This window comes from Fundulus heteroclitus, chromosome 9 (genome assembly GCF_011125445.2).
Source record: "Fundulus heteroclitus isolate FHET01 chromosome 9, MU-UCD_Fhet_4.1, whole genome shotgun sequence".
Lineage (NCBI taxonomy): Eukaryota > Metazoa > Chordata > Actinopteri > Cyprinodontiformes > Fundulidae > Fundulus > Fundulus heteroclitus.
This window is the reverse complement of record NC_046369.1, coordinates 3940135-3956040: the sequence shown is the minus strand read 5'-3', so window position 1 is coordinate 3956040 and position 15906 is coordinate 3940135. Positions and strand designations below refer to the sequence as shown.

The following is a 15906-nucleotide window of genomic DNA, read 5'->3' as shown; positions in this document are numbered from 1 at the left end:
TGCTTGTGGTACCTTTTCATTTTTGTTTTCCAAAGGAAACTAAGTCATAAGTAAGGATAATTACTTCAAAAGTATTGATTTACATGCATGTCAGAGAAACTGTACCTCAGCTATGAGTATGGCTGCACCATGCATATTTTCAGCCCTTAAAGCAGCACCATGTAAGTTTTGACCCAAATATTAACTTGATTTGAGATATATTAAATAGTTTTCAGGTCAATATACAGCACTTGACCCTTATTGGTGCTCCATGTAGGCTACCATTCTTAAAAACACGCCTATGTAACTTAATGTTGTTAAGAATTACCTCCTTTCCATTTAATGAGACCGCACCAAAATGTGTTGCTCCCAGACGCACTGCAGACTAGGGGTAAAAAAGGGGCTGTGGGGCAACAATAACGAGCGTTGCATTGTAGTTCCACTTTCTATAGACCACAACTAAATGGTTTAAATGTAAAAAGGAAGAATCAAAGCACATGATATGTCCCCTTTCAAATAACAGTAGAAACATAAAAAAGCATAAAGGTCTGCCACAGGTAAGAATAAGATTTGTCTACTTTAAGAAAATTAAGATGTTTTGACAAAAGTCACTAAGAAAACCATACATCCCTACAATTGAATTGATTTGCAGTCACATTATCAGCTATATGCAGATGCAATTTTTTAAAATGAAACCAGCTTGTTGAAATATAAATATTTGCATTTTTTTCAGCATCTGGAAAATGATGACATTGTAGACTTGGATATTTGTTAATTTATTGCAAGACATTTTGTCATTGTGACATGTATGAACGTAAAAGCATTTTGCATCCCCACCAAGGAGGTTTTCTACCTCCTTGGGAATCCTCACAGAAAGAAAGACTTTTGTCAGGAGCTAGAGCAAGACTCATAGGAAGAAAAACCTTAAAATTTATAGTGAGTGCCGTGTTAACCCCTAAAACTTCCACCTCAAAACTCCGACACAGCCAAGATGGCACATATATATCAATAATGCCTGTTGATGTATATTCAACACATTCCAAGTATTACATTGAAATGTATCTCCAGGAGTGGCCAGAGTTATGCCTAATTCTACCTAATTTAACTGTTGTGCTTGCAAAATACCTAATAATACAAATTAATCATGACTGTGTATTTTGGAATCTGTTTGACAGCAAAAACATATATATGTCTTTTATATATAAATGTAATTGAAGTCAGCCATTGAGGTGTCAAACGTATTTTCTCCTCTTGTCTCACTGTTTTGACATCACGGTAAAGGCAATAATAATATTTGATGTGGCTGTCCTTCCTGAGCAATGATACGCGTTAATTGCTGTATTCGAGTTTCTTTGTATCCCACTAACCATCCAACTAACCAGTTTGAAGATTGTTATGGGTTAATTGGATTCAGGATGGATGAGTGGTGTGTACCAAACAAACTAAATGTTGAAATTAAATCAAAAGGTGATTGAACCAAGTTTTAGTTCAAGGTTGTGTGCACTAACGCAGTCAGGTTGTTGCACATAAAAGCATTTCTAACAGATATGTTTGTTTTGGAAGTAAATTTTTTATGTTTTATCATATTCAAATTTACTTGGCCAGAATGCTGTACAGTTGTACAGCACAGCATCACTGTACTCTGTTCCACAACTTTGCTGTTGGACTTCAGCGTTTGATGCAGATGCTTGTCATTTTATTATTTTAAAACCTTTAGGAATATGATAAAAACTTTGAGCTTTAATTACTTTTTTTTCTTAGATGTGAAATCTTTGATGTTTTTGTTTTATAAGCTTTAATTGTAAGCGAGTTTTAAGAGGAGTGTCCAGCAAGCCAGCAATATGCAAGCTCAGGAACAATGGCAGGCACTCAGCTGCAGGATTCGAAATACACTGCACGAATAAAATAATAATACTGATATGGAATGGGTAATGTGTTAAAAAAAGGAATCCAAAACAGTTGAAAAAAAGGAAAATCATCATGCCACAGACGACTTAAAGGTAGAGTAGGCGATTTTTCCGGAAATGTAGGTAAGAAACACCTTTTTGAATAACTGCAGATGCACAAGACCATCTTGCCTGCTGTTCTGCTCCTCAGGAGGATCGCATGAAAAAAAAAATCTCCCGAATACGTTCTGGTTTTTATTTATTTCTTCTTCCAAGGCCTTCCTCTTCTTCTCCTAAACTTGTCAGACAGTTTGCTTCTTGCCACTCTCAGCCAAGCATATGGTGAGAGCAGCGGAGCTACAATGAACGGCTAACACCAGAGCTAACGAGATACATAAACGCTAGAAGTGTGCAGGCGTAGCCGGCGTGCAGAACCTAGCAAGGAACATGCACGCACACTGGTGTTATGGGATACATAATGTATTGACTACTTTCAGGATGGAAGGACCATTTCACCCAGTATAACAAAAAGTGTTTCTGAACAGGATTACCAACTTTAATCCAAAATCACTGAGAAGGTGAAGCTGAAACACTGACGTGGTTGGCTAGTCCAGTTTGCTGAAATGTTTGTCACCATTCATTAGTTTATATGGCCCCACATGCTTATGTGCTTGTCTTATAACATCTGGGCATGCTCCTTATGAGGGGATAGGAGGTGTCTTGGGGTATCTCCTACCAGATCCTGACCAGGATCTCACTGAGCTCCTGGGCACTCTGTGATCCAACCTGGTGGTATTGAATGGACCTAAACATGATGTCCCAGAGGTGTTGCATTGGATTTAGGACACAAGACATTATCCCGGAGCAACCCAGGACCCAATAGAGCAGCGAAAGATCTACCAATGGGTCTAAGGATTTCATCTCGATATACGTGATGGTGGTTAGGGTGCTGTTGATTATCCTGTACAGGTCTTTGTGTTGCTCCATGGATATGTCTCCTCCCCAGACGAACACAGACCCAACACCAAACCGATCATGCGGAACAACGTCGTCAGCAGCATAATGTTCTCTGCATCTTACCCAGACCCGTTCACCCATTCATCCAACCTTTTTTTTTTATATAAATAGTTCTTATTGATGAGCACCTTTTAGATCAACTGCAGATAACACGGCGTACTTACATTGCTCAGTTCGCTCTGTGTACTGAATCCATCTGGTCTCACACAGCGTCGGACATGTGTGTGAGTGTGCTTACGGCCTGATAAAGCTGCAGGTCTCATCTCTGCGGCTCAGAGCGGCCCTATGTGTGCCCCCTACACCTGCTCATCTTCATACCCTTCTCTTCTTTTGTCCTCTTAACCTCCCCTCCATGAACCCTTCAGCTTTTGCCATCATGGCCGACAATCTGAAAGGAAATTGAGGGAGCAGTCGGACAGAATTTCACCATTGTTCTGTTCAATAGAGCTGGCATTGAAACAGTTTCAGTTGTCAGTAGATGGAGTGTAGTTAACATCTGGGCGTGAAATGATACAGCTTCATGATGAATCCCCCACTCGAGGTTTTTTAATATGCATGCTTAGCCTACTTCTGCCATTCAGCCAGCAGCTTTTCAAACAGAGTTGTGGAACAGAGGGATGTTGTTGTGAAATTACAAAAGACCTATTTTAATTATATCTCTAGTCTAATTATATGGCTTGTTGTATGAAAAGACTGAGGGTGCGTGTCTGTCGAGGAGTCGAGGAGCGTCAGCCTGCTTTGAGCTGGATAACTGCTGGCTTTCGGTGGGTTGGTGCAGGACACAGCCAACCATCAGGGTTAAGTTGCTCATCAATATGAGTTTGTTGAGTATTGCTGCATTTGGTCAACATATAACAGAAATTATTTTTACTTTGAAAATTTCAATTTTTTTCTGAATTTATCAGGGCATTTTAAGAAACTATAATTTTCTGTGTTGACCTGGTGGTCTTTTCTCCACCAGGTCAATCAATCTATCTATCTATCTATCTATCTATCTATCTATCTATCTATCTATCTATCTATCTATCTATCTATCTATCTATCTATCTATCTATCTATCTATCTATCTATCTATCTATCTATCTATCTATCTATCTATCTATCTATCTATCTATCTATCTATCTATCTATCTATCTATCTATCTATCTATCTATCTATCTATCTATCTATCTATCTATCTGTCTATCTGTCTGTCTGTCTTCTCTAAAGTTGCTGCTGCTTTTTTAAGCAAGACTGATTTCAGTGTTTAGGAAATGTTAAATTTTATGAAGAGAAAAGAACGGCATTGTAGAGGTGGCACTGTCTGAAATTGCGACAGATGTAAAAGCAATATTTATGTGACATTTTTAAATTGCTACTTTTAAAACTTAGACTCATTTGTGGAGTGTCGTCCACCTCATGCATGCCCAGTTTCAGAAACTGGACTGATTGTGCAATCTCAAACCGTGCAAACTACATTAAACAATGTTTCCACCACATCTTGCTTAAGTTGGAAAAGTAACAAAAGATAGAAAAAACCCATCTCTATATCTGATGTTTACAGCTTCCATAACGTAAAATATGTGTAAAACTCCTAACAGTTTTGAGCATTCCTATATAGTTTTGTGCATCCTTTTTCTGTGCCGTGCTGTCACTTTACATCTTGTTGCCACATGGATAATGACAATAAAGTGGCCTCAAATTGCCTTAAATTTGATTTAATCGGGTACATTTAGCCTTAAATTATGGCTGATGCTTTGGATTTTTACATGACTTAAAAATATTTTGCTATTACAAAAATATTGAATTGGTTACAGATGAATTCAGACCAAGAACATATTTGATTTTGCCCATAAAGTGAACATTAATACACTTTTGCAGGAGCCCAATAAATGGGTTTAATGTCATGGGGATTCTTACGCCTTAAAACTGCTGTGCTCTTGTTGTTGGAGACTTTGATCTGAAGAGGAGATGGTGTAATTGTTATGGTGCTCTGTGCAATAATGATTGGGAACATATGCTGAGGTCATAAAAACTGTTTGTTGAGGTCAATAAAGTTGATAGTTAATTAGTAGCCAGCTTTTTAAATTTGTATGGAATACAAATACAGGAACTGCCTTATATGGCATAATAGCTGATTACCTAAAGTAAAAATAAATAACCACCTGATGTATATTTTACACTTTTATTGCACCAAAAATCCTAAAAGTTGCTATCATAGAAGTCATTTTCAACATAAAAGGAGGTGTACACATTGCACAAATGCTATGTACCCAGATGTACAATCATGGGTACATGGAAAAAATAGGTTAACATCACAATTTGTTTGTTTTGGATGGCATAATGAGACAAATTCTGACCCTAATACTGAAAATAATGTTTACAAAAAGTGCTCTTACAATGCACTGAACCAGACACATGAGGAGATTTTCTTTCTTTTAAACAATGCGTTTTGGGACGCTCGTCCTAACACATGAGCTTCCATCAATCAGAAACTATATTCCGGCCACTGACAGGGGAAGTGAGTAACATTGATTACCTCTTTATCGTGACACTTGTTACTCGCTGGGCTGCATGAGGCAGCAAGCCAACATTTTGTCCTCAAAGTCGATGTGTTAGGTGCAGGGAAAATGGAAAAGCGTAAAGATTTGAGCAAGTTTGACAAGGGCCACACTGTGACGGCTAGCTAACTGGGTCAGGACATCACCGAAGCTGCATGTCTCATGGGCTCTTCCTGATCTGCAGTGGTCAGTATTTCTCAAATTTAGTAAAAGCAAGGAATAGTGGTTACAAGGCTCACCGAGACAAGTGTGGTTTGATGGCACAGAAAAGCTACTGTGGCTAAACTGGCTGAAGACTGTATGCCCTGTTCTGACAGAAAGATGTCAGAACACAAAAACATGTCTGAGTTAATGGCTGCAGACCTAAGATGCACCATGCTGAGTTTCCATTAGAACGAGTTGCTGGAGTAAAGGGTTCATGTGGCCTGGTTTGGATACATTGTGTGCTACATCTGGTGAATGTTGAGTGTGCACGGCTTACCTGAGGAGCACAGGACACCTGGATGCTCTATGGGAGGAAAGCAGAATGACCAAGGCAGCTCATGGTTTTGTCAATGTTCTGCTGGGAACCTTTTGGTCGTGTGGATTTTACTTTGACACATTCTCCATAACTAGGCACTGCACAGACCCTGCTCTTTTCTGGAAGCGGTACTCCCTTATGGCTGTAGCCTCTTTCAGCACAATGATGTACCCTGCCACAATACCATAATGTTTAAGAAAGTGGTTGGAGGAGAACAGATCTATGTTTTAGGTCTCTACTTGTCCTTCAAATTTACCGGATCTTGGTCCATTTGAGCGTCCGTTGGACATGCTGGACGAGCAATTCTGATTCCAGGAAGGCCCACCTCACAACTTAGAGTACTTAAAGGATCGGCTGCTGATCCAACAGCACACCATCCGGGATCTAGTTGAGTCCATCCCACTCTGGGCTGTTTTGGCCACAAAAGACGGCTAAAAACACTCTAAGGTCAAGTGGTCATAATGTTAAGCATTATCAGTGTGCGCTGACCTTAGTGTGCTTTGTATTGCACCTTTAGGCAAAAAACCTAATTTAGAGATACTCAAAAGAAGAACAAAATGTACATCCAAACTTGCCACCTATAGAGGCTCAGACAAGTCACTTATTTATAATGATTATAAAATATGTCATTTATGCTCTTTTAGGTGATTCATTTCTAAATTTAAAGCATTAAAGTGAAAGCACACTAATTTCACACCCTATGCATGGGATTGAATCTTGGCTTGGGACCTTTCTGCCTCAGATTTTCACGTTCTCCCCGTACATGTGTGGGATTAATATGACTGTTAGATTAAGTTGTTATTCTTAATTGCCCTTAGTGAACATGTGAGCATGGATGTTGTTTGTCCTCTGTGTTGTTAAGTGAAAAAAAAAAAATCATGACGCTTTGGGTCTTTAATGTCGCATCTACAAGATTTTAAGGTTAAGAGACACAATCATGTTTTTGTACTCTATTTGCCTGCATGATGGTTAACACGTATATCTGCATAACTGGCATCTTTCTGCAGGTAGAGGTGGAGTTAAAACTATGCCAGAAATACTGTTGGAAATACAACATTTCTGCTGGAAAATAGGCTTTACCATTCCCCTGTACAAGAATTTATTCTCTGCTGTTATTCGTTTACAACACTGGGACTCCCGGGAGTAAATCTTAGGTTATTATGTAGCAGAGCCAGAGTCCCCATCTCACAGATATTCCTTGATAAGCATGTGTATCTGATGGGAGACAGTTTGCACTGACTGAAACAGTTAAGAGAGCACAGCCATTTCAGAGTATGTGTCAAAGTTTGTTTATTCTATTACTCATCAAAAGCCCCAGACCCGTCTGAATCAGTTATTTCAGCGCACATGGTTGCTGTGACACTTTTTTTTTTTTTGTAAAATATTTTTGGGTGAAAATAGCACTCGTGAATTTTAAAGCCTGCTACACAAGTCGTGTTTTCATGCTAGACCAATGGTGTCCGAACCTTGTGCCACGTGGGCCAAAATTATGAAGCTGAAAGTACTTATGGGCCACATATGTTAAAGTTTTTAAACACAAAGGCAAACGCTTAGATCATTATGATTTTCTTACCTTTACATGGTCAGCAGTAAATCAAATATGGAATATTCTGGTTTAAGGGACAAGGTGGTCAGATCTTTGTAGAAACTGCATTTTTAATTCATGACAGATCCGAAATATAACAAATAACCTCACACCTATTAAAAGACAGTAATAATACTTAATTTATGAAATTTTGGGGTTATTTGTCATAGGCTATTCTCAGCCATGTAAACAGGTTATAGGTCATTGTTTTTCAAAAATGCTTACTTAAATTTTTGGACAACCTATGCTGGTTAGTTAGATTTGTTTCTTAAAATAGGGTTGGAGGGGCCGCATGAAATCATTCCACGGCCCACAAATGGCCCCTGGGCCACACTTTGGACACCCCTGTGGCAAGCTGTGTTGCTGTCTACCACAGGGGTGTCCAAAGTTTTGGTGTCAAAGAAAAAATGCTCCATAAAGGGAAAGTGATGAGATCAGTAAAACCAAAATCCTGTGAAAGGAATCAGAAATGTTAAATATCTTCCGTCTCTTCTCTTTATCTTTTTCAGTGCAGTGTCTGGAAATGACCACTAAGCGGAAGCTGATTGGCCGGCTGGTGCCGTGCCGCTGTTTCCGTGGTGAAGAGGAAGTAATCTCAGTGCTGGATTACTCTCACTGCAGCCTTCAGCAGGTCCCCAAGGAGATCTTCAGCTTCGAGAGGACTTTAGAGGAGCTCTACCTGGATGCCAACCAGATTGAAGAACTACCCAAGGTAGCTTCACCCATTTCACCCATTTCCACTCCAGCTTTTTATTGTCAATTTAAAGACATTTTTTCTTGTTTTGAGCCCAATTGGAAGTCATGCTACTACAACTGAGAGCGAAAAGCTGTTCCGTTCAGCAGCTTTAATCTTGACATGATATAGCTGAGACAGACTTGATTTAGACTTTCCAGTTTTATTCCACATTTTAGTCCTAAAATTGCTTTTTTTATGGCGTGTTAGAGGAAAGACAGGAATTTAAAACAGCATATTTCATTTAAAGACCAAAATTTGTGGGTTTGACAGCAGAGTTGATCAAGTTCAAAATTTCCAAAGCAAAATTAACATTTACTTTAGTTCCTCAACAATTTGGGCTTCTTACTTCATGTTAAATATATTAAGGGGACCATGACATCGCTTTATATACTATTCCATGTAATTGACATTGCTGCATTCTCCAAAGAATTTCATTTAAAAAAATAATGTCACCTTTTAGTAGGGGGTTAACTGATAGAGTTAAGTTTAATAACCCTTTTATTCTGGAAAGAAAACCAACACAAACAAGTTTTAGACTCTTCTCATAGAAAAGAGGGCAGAAAGGGCCAGAAATGTGAGGCCGTCTTCATCACAGTCTCGGCTCCATCTGCGCTCGTTACCTCTGTCCCTTTGCCTTTATTATCAGACATCAAAGAAGTGGCAAGCGGAGTCAGGGGTTCACAACATGGGGGTAAGAAACAAAAGAAAAGGCAAGGGGGGTTTAACAACATGGCGTTGTCACACACAGAGGTGTAGGATTAACATATGCAGCAAGAGATTCCTTGTCTGGAAGAAACATGTGTTTCTTTCTGTGTGAAGTTAAAACAGTAGAACATTCCTTAATAAAAAGAAAATGATTACATTCACATTTCTTTAACAGTTACTTACATTTTTGGATAACCTGTGTTGGTTTTACTTTTTGTAGTAAAAGGGTTGGCTACGGTAATAATATGCGGCTCCACCTAGACTTCACTCTGATTGGCTACAACCATATTTGGAAAACTCGTCAAACATGCCCCCTCCATCCACACCTCTCTTCTCAGCGCATCATTGTCATAATTCCATTATTATGGTACTATGGCAAGCATTGGGGGGAGTGTTATGCTCAAAGGAGTCTAAAGTGGTATTTTAGCAGCCATCAGGAAATCTTTCATCTCTGAAACCATGTTCCTTCCTAATTCTCCCTTTTGCAAGGTTGTCCAGCAGCGCCGCATCCACAGCACAGCATTAAGCACGAGTGTATTTGACAGTTTACAAAAATTAAAGTTATTTTCTCACACCTTGGAAGAGGAATGTCATGGTGGGAAACCCCGAAGAAATGTTGTGCGGACTTTGATCTAAGATTTAAGTTAGCTAATGGGCCAATTTTTTTTTTTTTTTTTTTACATATTTTCAAGGTCCTTATGTGTAGTTATGTGTTATCCATGCACAGGCATGGATAACACTGTAGTTTGTAATGCATATGATAAAGTCGATCAATGATTAGAGTCTGATATGGAGTAAAATTAAACGTCTGGGAGGAATCATCATGCAGTGTGGCTGCAACTCACCCTTTTACCATTTCTGTCGCCAATTTCCCCTTCTCCAAAATTAACATATGCATGGGTCAGAGTTGCCATGAGGACCACCAATTTTTTCCATCCATTTTTTTTTAATAGATCAAAACTTTTGTGTGGACAGTGACGTTTGCACGTTTCAGGCCTTGTTTTTGTACGTACACAAGCCATATATATGAGACTCCTGGACTTCTTATCTGTGAAACCTGTTTAGAGATTCATGTGTTTCAAAAGTCTCCACCTAAATGTAATTAAGGATCTTTCGCAAAGTCTTTAAAGCAGCGGTGTCCAAACTTTTCGGCTATTGGGCCAAAATTGTTAAATCGAAAGCACTCAGGGGCTAAAAAAAAAAATACAAATAAATAACAACCAAAAATACTAACCCTGCCCAGCAAAATATGATAATTTTAATAAACTGTATTAAACTGTATTTAGCCTCTTTTATAATATGAATTCCAATCACTCTAATCACTCTAATTAAAAATAAAAAGTTTCCATCTGCATAAAGCCACCAGCGTTGGTTGGCCAAATTTTTCTTGAAATTCACTTGGAGGGCCGCACATAATCAGCACAGGAGCCACAAATGTCCCCCGGGCCACACTTTGGACACCCTTGCTTTAAAGTGATGTTCAATGACATTCTACATCCACTCTGACCGAGCTATTTTACAAAAACAGGAGGGAAGAAATTCCCTTCTCTGGACATTAAAAGCTGGCAAATATATATCTCCCTAAGAATTGTTGGTGTTGTTGCAGCAAACATTATTATAAAAAGTATTAAATCAAGAGGAGAGAACACATATCTACACCAAACTGTTTAGTTTTTCATTTATAGAAAACAAAACAAAAAAACACTTTATTCCACTTCAGAATGGTGTTAATTTGGTCCTTCAGGTAAAATAACAACTAAATATGAAGTCTAGTTTCTAAACTCGATGAACTGTGTGAAATATTAGCCAACGCAGAATGTACCTCTCTAATCTTGTGTTGGTGTGCTTGCATGTCTGAGACCTTCAGAACCCCTGCCCAGTTGGTGGCGCGGGGACAAAGCTGCCTTCTTATATTTCAAGGAGCATTAAAGGGGCTGTTTACTAGCGGGCTGTCACACGTATTGGTATTCTGTCCTAGTTTAAATGACAAAGATGGGGAATTGGATTTCTAAATTTAGCTCGCTTGGATAGAGACCAACTAATAGGTCTCTATGAAAGGCAGGCCAAACGTCCATTAAACTGAATAAAAAAAAAAAAGAGGCTGCTCTGCCATGAGAACGTGTGCCAAGATTGTGTTTAACTACTGATTGATGGGTCTTTATAAGTGAGTTGGACAATGTATGACTATGTCAGTTACTATGAGTAGGATGGCCTGGTGTGAGCTATTATATTCAGTTATATCAATTGCTAAAGAGCCAGATATGACTGTGGCAATGCTGCTGAGGGTTGGACAAATAAAATCAAGACTGACATTTGTCTGTCTTGATTTTATGAATGAAGAATAATATTTATTATGTAATACATTTTATGATTTCAGCACAGTAAAGGTGGTTCAATAGGGTGTTTTCAGCTGACGTCACGCTCACGAGACTACTCAGCGCGTCCGCCATATTGGGTGGCAGTCGTTTCGCACCGTTGACCTGCGTTGTATGACGCCTTAGGCAGTATTGGAAGTGAACAATGGGGAAAACGTGTTTAATGGTTGGTTGCACGGCCCGTGGAGGTGGAGATCAACGCTTTCTATCGCCTACCAGCCGTAATAGTGAATCAGTGTGGAAAAAAAAAAAAACAGCTGTCTGAACAACGCCGTCACCTATGGCTGACACGGATATCCAGGTCCGATTTGGACGGTGTTAAGCTGGAATACGCCAGAGTCTGCGGTGCTCACTTTGTCACAGGTAATTAACTGTTAAGTATTTAAAACATATAAGAAGAATATATTAATAATAGGGCTTGGGCGTTATGACTTATTACTTTCCGCGGCTGTCGTGTTGACTGCCTCCGCCGCCTCTACTGCCTATTACTACCGCATACTGTACTCCCTCTCTCAGCCGTGTTTTAATTTGATTAATTTCACCTTAACTTGATTTCAACCATGGTAAACCGTTGCTGTATTGTGGGCTGTAACAGCGCAACACATGATCGCCATGGGAAAAACATAGAAACAGATTAATTTTCCACCGCTTTCCTGCCTGGAGGCGCAACCACGGAGAACAACTGTTAGCGATAACAAAGAGTCGGCTCGCTTGGATCGCGGCTGTAAGTCGACCGAACATAACTTTCCACAGTATCCCGATGTCAATGAGAGTGTGTTCTAAACGTTTGAAACACATAGCAGCAAGTTAAAAGTACATTACATGCGCGAGTGGTTGTTAGCGCTAACGGTTAGCATGAGCCAGAGCCCGGCTGAGCGCAGCTTACCTTTGAACGAGTTACAGAGATAAAGAGATCGTCGGCTCGCTTGGATCGCGGCTGTAAGACCGAACATAACTTTCCACAGTATCCCGATGTCAATGAGAGTGTGTTCTAAACGTTTGAAACACATAGCAGCAAGTTAAAAGTACATTACATGCGCGAGTGGTTGTTAGCGCTAACGGTTAGCATGTGCTAACCCGTCTGTACGCAGCTTACCTTTGAACGAGTTACAGAGATAAAGAGATCGTCGGCTCGCTTGGATCGCGGCTGTAAGACCGAACATAACTTTCCACAGTATCCCGATGTCAATGAGAGTGTGTTCTAAACGTTTGAAACACATAGCAGCAAGTTAAAAGTACATTACATGCGCGAGTGGTTGTTAGCGCTAACGGTTAGCATGTGCTAACCCGTCTGTACGCAGCTTACCTTTGAACGAGTTGCTGTGTTCCCACTGTTTGCTGGCTTTATGATCTGCAGCTCCTACCGGCGCCAATACGGTAAATACAACTTAATTTTGCACTGGTCATTGTTCTGCTTAAATAATTAAAGCCGCGAGCGGCGTCGATCGGCCTTGCAGCCAAGCGCCTTCGCGCACCGCCCGCCGCTGGCGGGCGGTGCAACACATTTGCGTCGGATTGTTTACATTTTTACCATCTTATTAAAACTCACCCGTCCACGTATGATGGCGATTTCCTTGATGTACATAACCAGATGTGAACTGGTTGTGAGCCTCTAGATCCTTGTAAGCTCTCATTTCCTCAAGAGTGTGCAGAGGGTTTTCACCGAACACCAGGTAATGCACTATGTCGCCGTGCTCTACATTTGGCCAATCATCTGGATTACGGCTTAACAAGGCAGCGTGGAGGGCATACGGGTCCATATGGTCGATCACGGAACATTTCCTCAGATATACGTCCTTATCTGGTCGCTCTAGCGTGCTGGCGTACTTATCCATTCGCGATACGATAATACGTGTAAGACAACTAGAGATAAGGAAGTGTGCCACCCAATATGGCGGACCGGAAGTTGGCCAGTGACGTCAGTGAAAACACCCTATTAGACTTTTAATGCCCCCCCCCCCCCCCCCACCCCCTTGTTGAAGGTGTGACCAGCTTGTTCATATTTTGCGTGAGCTTTTAGGGGCTGTGATACATATGAACTTATGTCTGTGATTTTAGTTTTAATTCTAGAAGCAAATGTCACAAACATTTTCTTTAAAATTAGAAAAATGTGAATTTGTTATTTTTTGTTTTTGTTTTTAGCTGAATAAAACTTGCACTGTGCCCTCAAATGAAAGTAAATGGATTGCATGATTATCCCTATTCATGCATCAAACATACAGTATGACCTTTGCTAAAGACATACAACAACATGCATTTAAAATTATGGCATTTGTAAACACATTCACAGACATGAAACCGTAGGAGTTTTTTTTCTTTCTTTCTTTTTGCATTTATCAATTTCAGTCTCTGGACAGCTGTTTGGTGCATTACTAAAGAATAGTTATTTTGTTCTCTAACTATCAATACTGCATCCTTTCACAGTGTAAGGTGAATGATTTGGACTTTTTTGTATGATGTGGTATTTAGGTGTGCATATCGGCTTTAGTTTTCTAGAGAATTTAATTAAGATGTCTTGATTGTTGCATGGATTTTGCTTTATTGCATATTATTCTGAAGGAAACACATTCAGAGAATCCATGAATAGCTACAGTATATTCTGTACCATTCCTGCATTTCACAACTAATGGGATGTAGTTATGCTCGTGGCACTAATGTAAAGACGTATTGTTTAGTTTAATGAGGGATTCATTTAAGTGATTTATCAATTTTCAATTCTTAATTTACCTTAAAATTGAAATTAAAGAGAGATAGGAAAGAAAATTGCAAAAACAATTGACCAAACGTTCAAATGATCAAGGTCTGAAGGGTGGTTTGAAGGTCCCAGTTGAAACTTTGGGTTTTGCCTTTTAGTGTCGAGGTTTACACACTCCTGTTTGCATTTTATCAATCACATCGTTCTTGTGAAATTAATTTTTAAGCAAAACATACACGAGTACAGAGAAATTATGCCAATTTCTCATCTTTCCATTTTCATTGCAGGTGTGAAAACTATTTTGTAGTTGCTTAAAGTACTCCTAAATATTAGGTTTCCAGGGATCTTAAACCCTCTTGCAAAATTTCTATTAGACGATGGAGATATAATTTCCTAAAAATCAGCTAAATTGTTTTGCAAATAAGAAAAGAAAGTTCTGAATCAGAATCGGCTTTATTTTCCAGACATGTGTACACATATGAGGAATTTGACTCTGGATTACACAATGCTCACAGTGTGCTTATTTACAGTTGAAACCAGACATTGGAATACACTGTCACTGACCCGGCAGCACTACAAGTAATGGCGTACCGCGCACATGACATCACCACCTCAAGAGCAACGCCCCTTGCTGCTTTGGTAGGGCAAACAGGTAGAGAGCGCCCGTAGCCACCAGCCATTACACGCGCAACAGAAACAGCGATATGACCGACTTTATAGCCGTTAAACTTTCGCAAGACGATGTCCCAGGCGCACGGTTTACTGGTCGCACTGTCGAAGAACACACCAACCTTCAGCTCAAACGATGGCTTGAGTGTCGAGGGCTTAAAAAGACCGGAAAACGGGCCGAGTTGATCGAACGGTAAGCTTTGTTTTTTTTCCCTGCTCGGCGTTCATGGCGTCGTCGGTCGTTTTTTTTTTCTGTTTGTAATCACCGTCCAGGAATCGGTATATGTTGCCAATAGGTAGCTACAAAACAACTGTGTACATCTCAGCTGCCATGATAGCCTATATGCTATCATGGTAGCAGGTGCTTCATTCGATTGCTCGGTTGACAAAAGTAAATGGTATTAAAAAAACTCTTACCTGTTCACTACTTGATGTCGCTGGAATTGGGTCAGGATGTTCTTCGGTTGGGCCCTTTCCTCCAACAAAATGCTTGTTACATATGTATATGAATTTGGTAACTTTTTCCGGGTTGAACTGTTGTGTAGGCCGACCGCACCGGTGTACCCAGCGCACACATTTCTCCTTGGCAGTCTTGAAGAAAAAATCCTTCATATGCGGCCGATCAGTGTACCTGAAGTCGCTGTTGCACGTTCCATAGCAACAATGTTTAAAAACCATGGTCTTAGATTTGGAAAAAGCAGTCGTTTACCGAGTAAAACCAAGGGTAAAGCACAGTCTTTTACAGCGAAACAGCGGAGGAAAGAGCAAGCTTGCCCTACCGCGTACCACGTGATATGACGTCTCGTGACGTCACGTTCTAAAAATAGCTTGTTCGCGGTACGCCATTAAATTACCAAGTAATGTAATAAAGTTTCATACCTAAAAGAATCTCACCATCTGAAATCAACGGTCCACAATCTCTACATCAAGAAATACGTAGACAGTGTAGGCTGACCTCCCATTTCAGGAGACTCACCATCACATTTCACATGTAGGCTTGCTGCTGGGAGAACAAACTGATAAGCTCATTAAAATACCGGTGGTGTTTGCTCCTTCACAGCAAGGCTAGAATTGATAGGTTAGGCACAGAAACCTCCCATAAACAGTTGAAACTAGATACTTAAATAGACTACAAAGGGTGCTTTCACATCTGAGCTGTTTAGTCCATTTAAAACTGAACTCTGGAGCGGTTCGCTTA

General features: G+C 40.0%; 1 protein-coding gene across 13 annotated transcripts in view; it reads left to right on the top strand.

Moving 5' to 3' along the window:
• The window catches only part of lrrc7 (leucine rich repeat containing 7), a 130376-nt gene that overhangs the window by 66028 nt on the left and 48442 nt on the right, over window positions 1-15906 (top strand). For all 13 annotated transcript variants that reach the window (XM_036140867.1, XM_021324325.2, XM_021324319.2 and 10 more), the window contains exon 2: window positions 8038-8240. In XM_036140867.1, the coding sequence (XP_035996760.1) occupies window positions 8052-8240 (189 nt within the window). In that variant the 5' untranslated portion in view covers window positions 8038-8051. The remainder of the gene's footprint in view (window positions 1-8037; window positions 8241-15906) is intronic.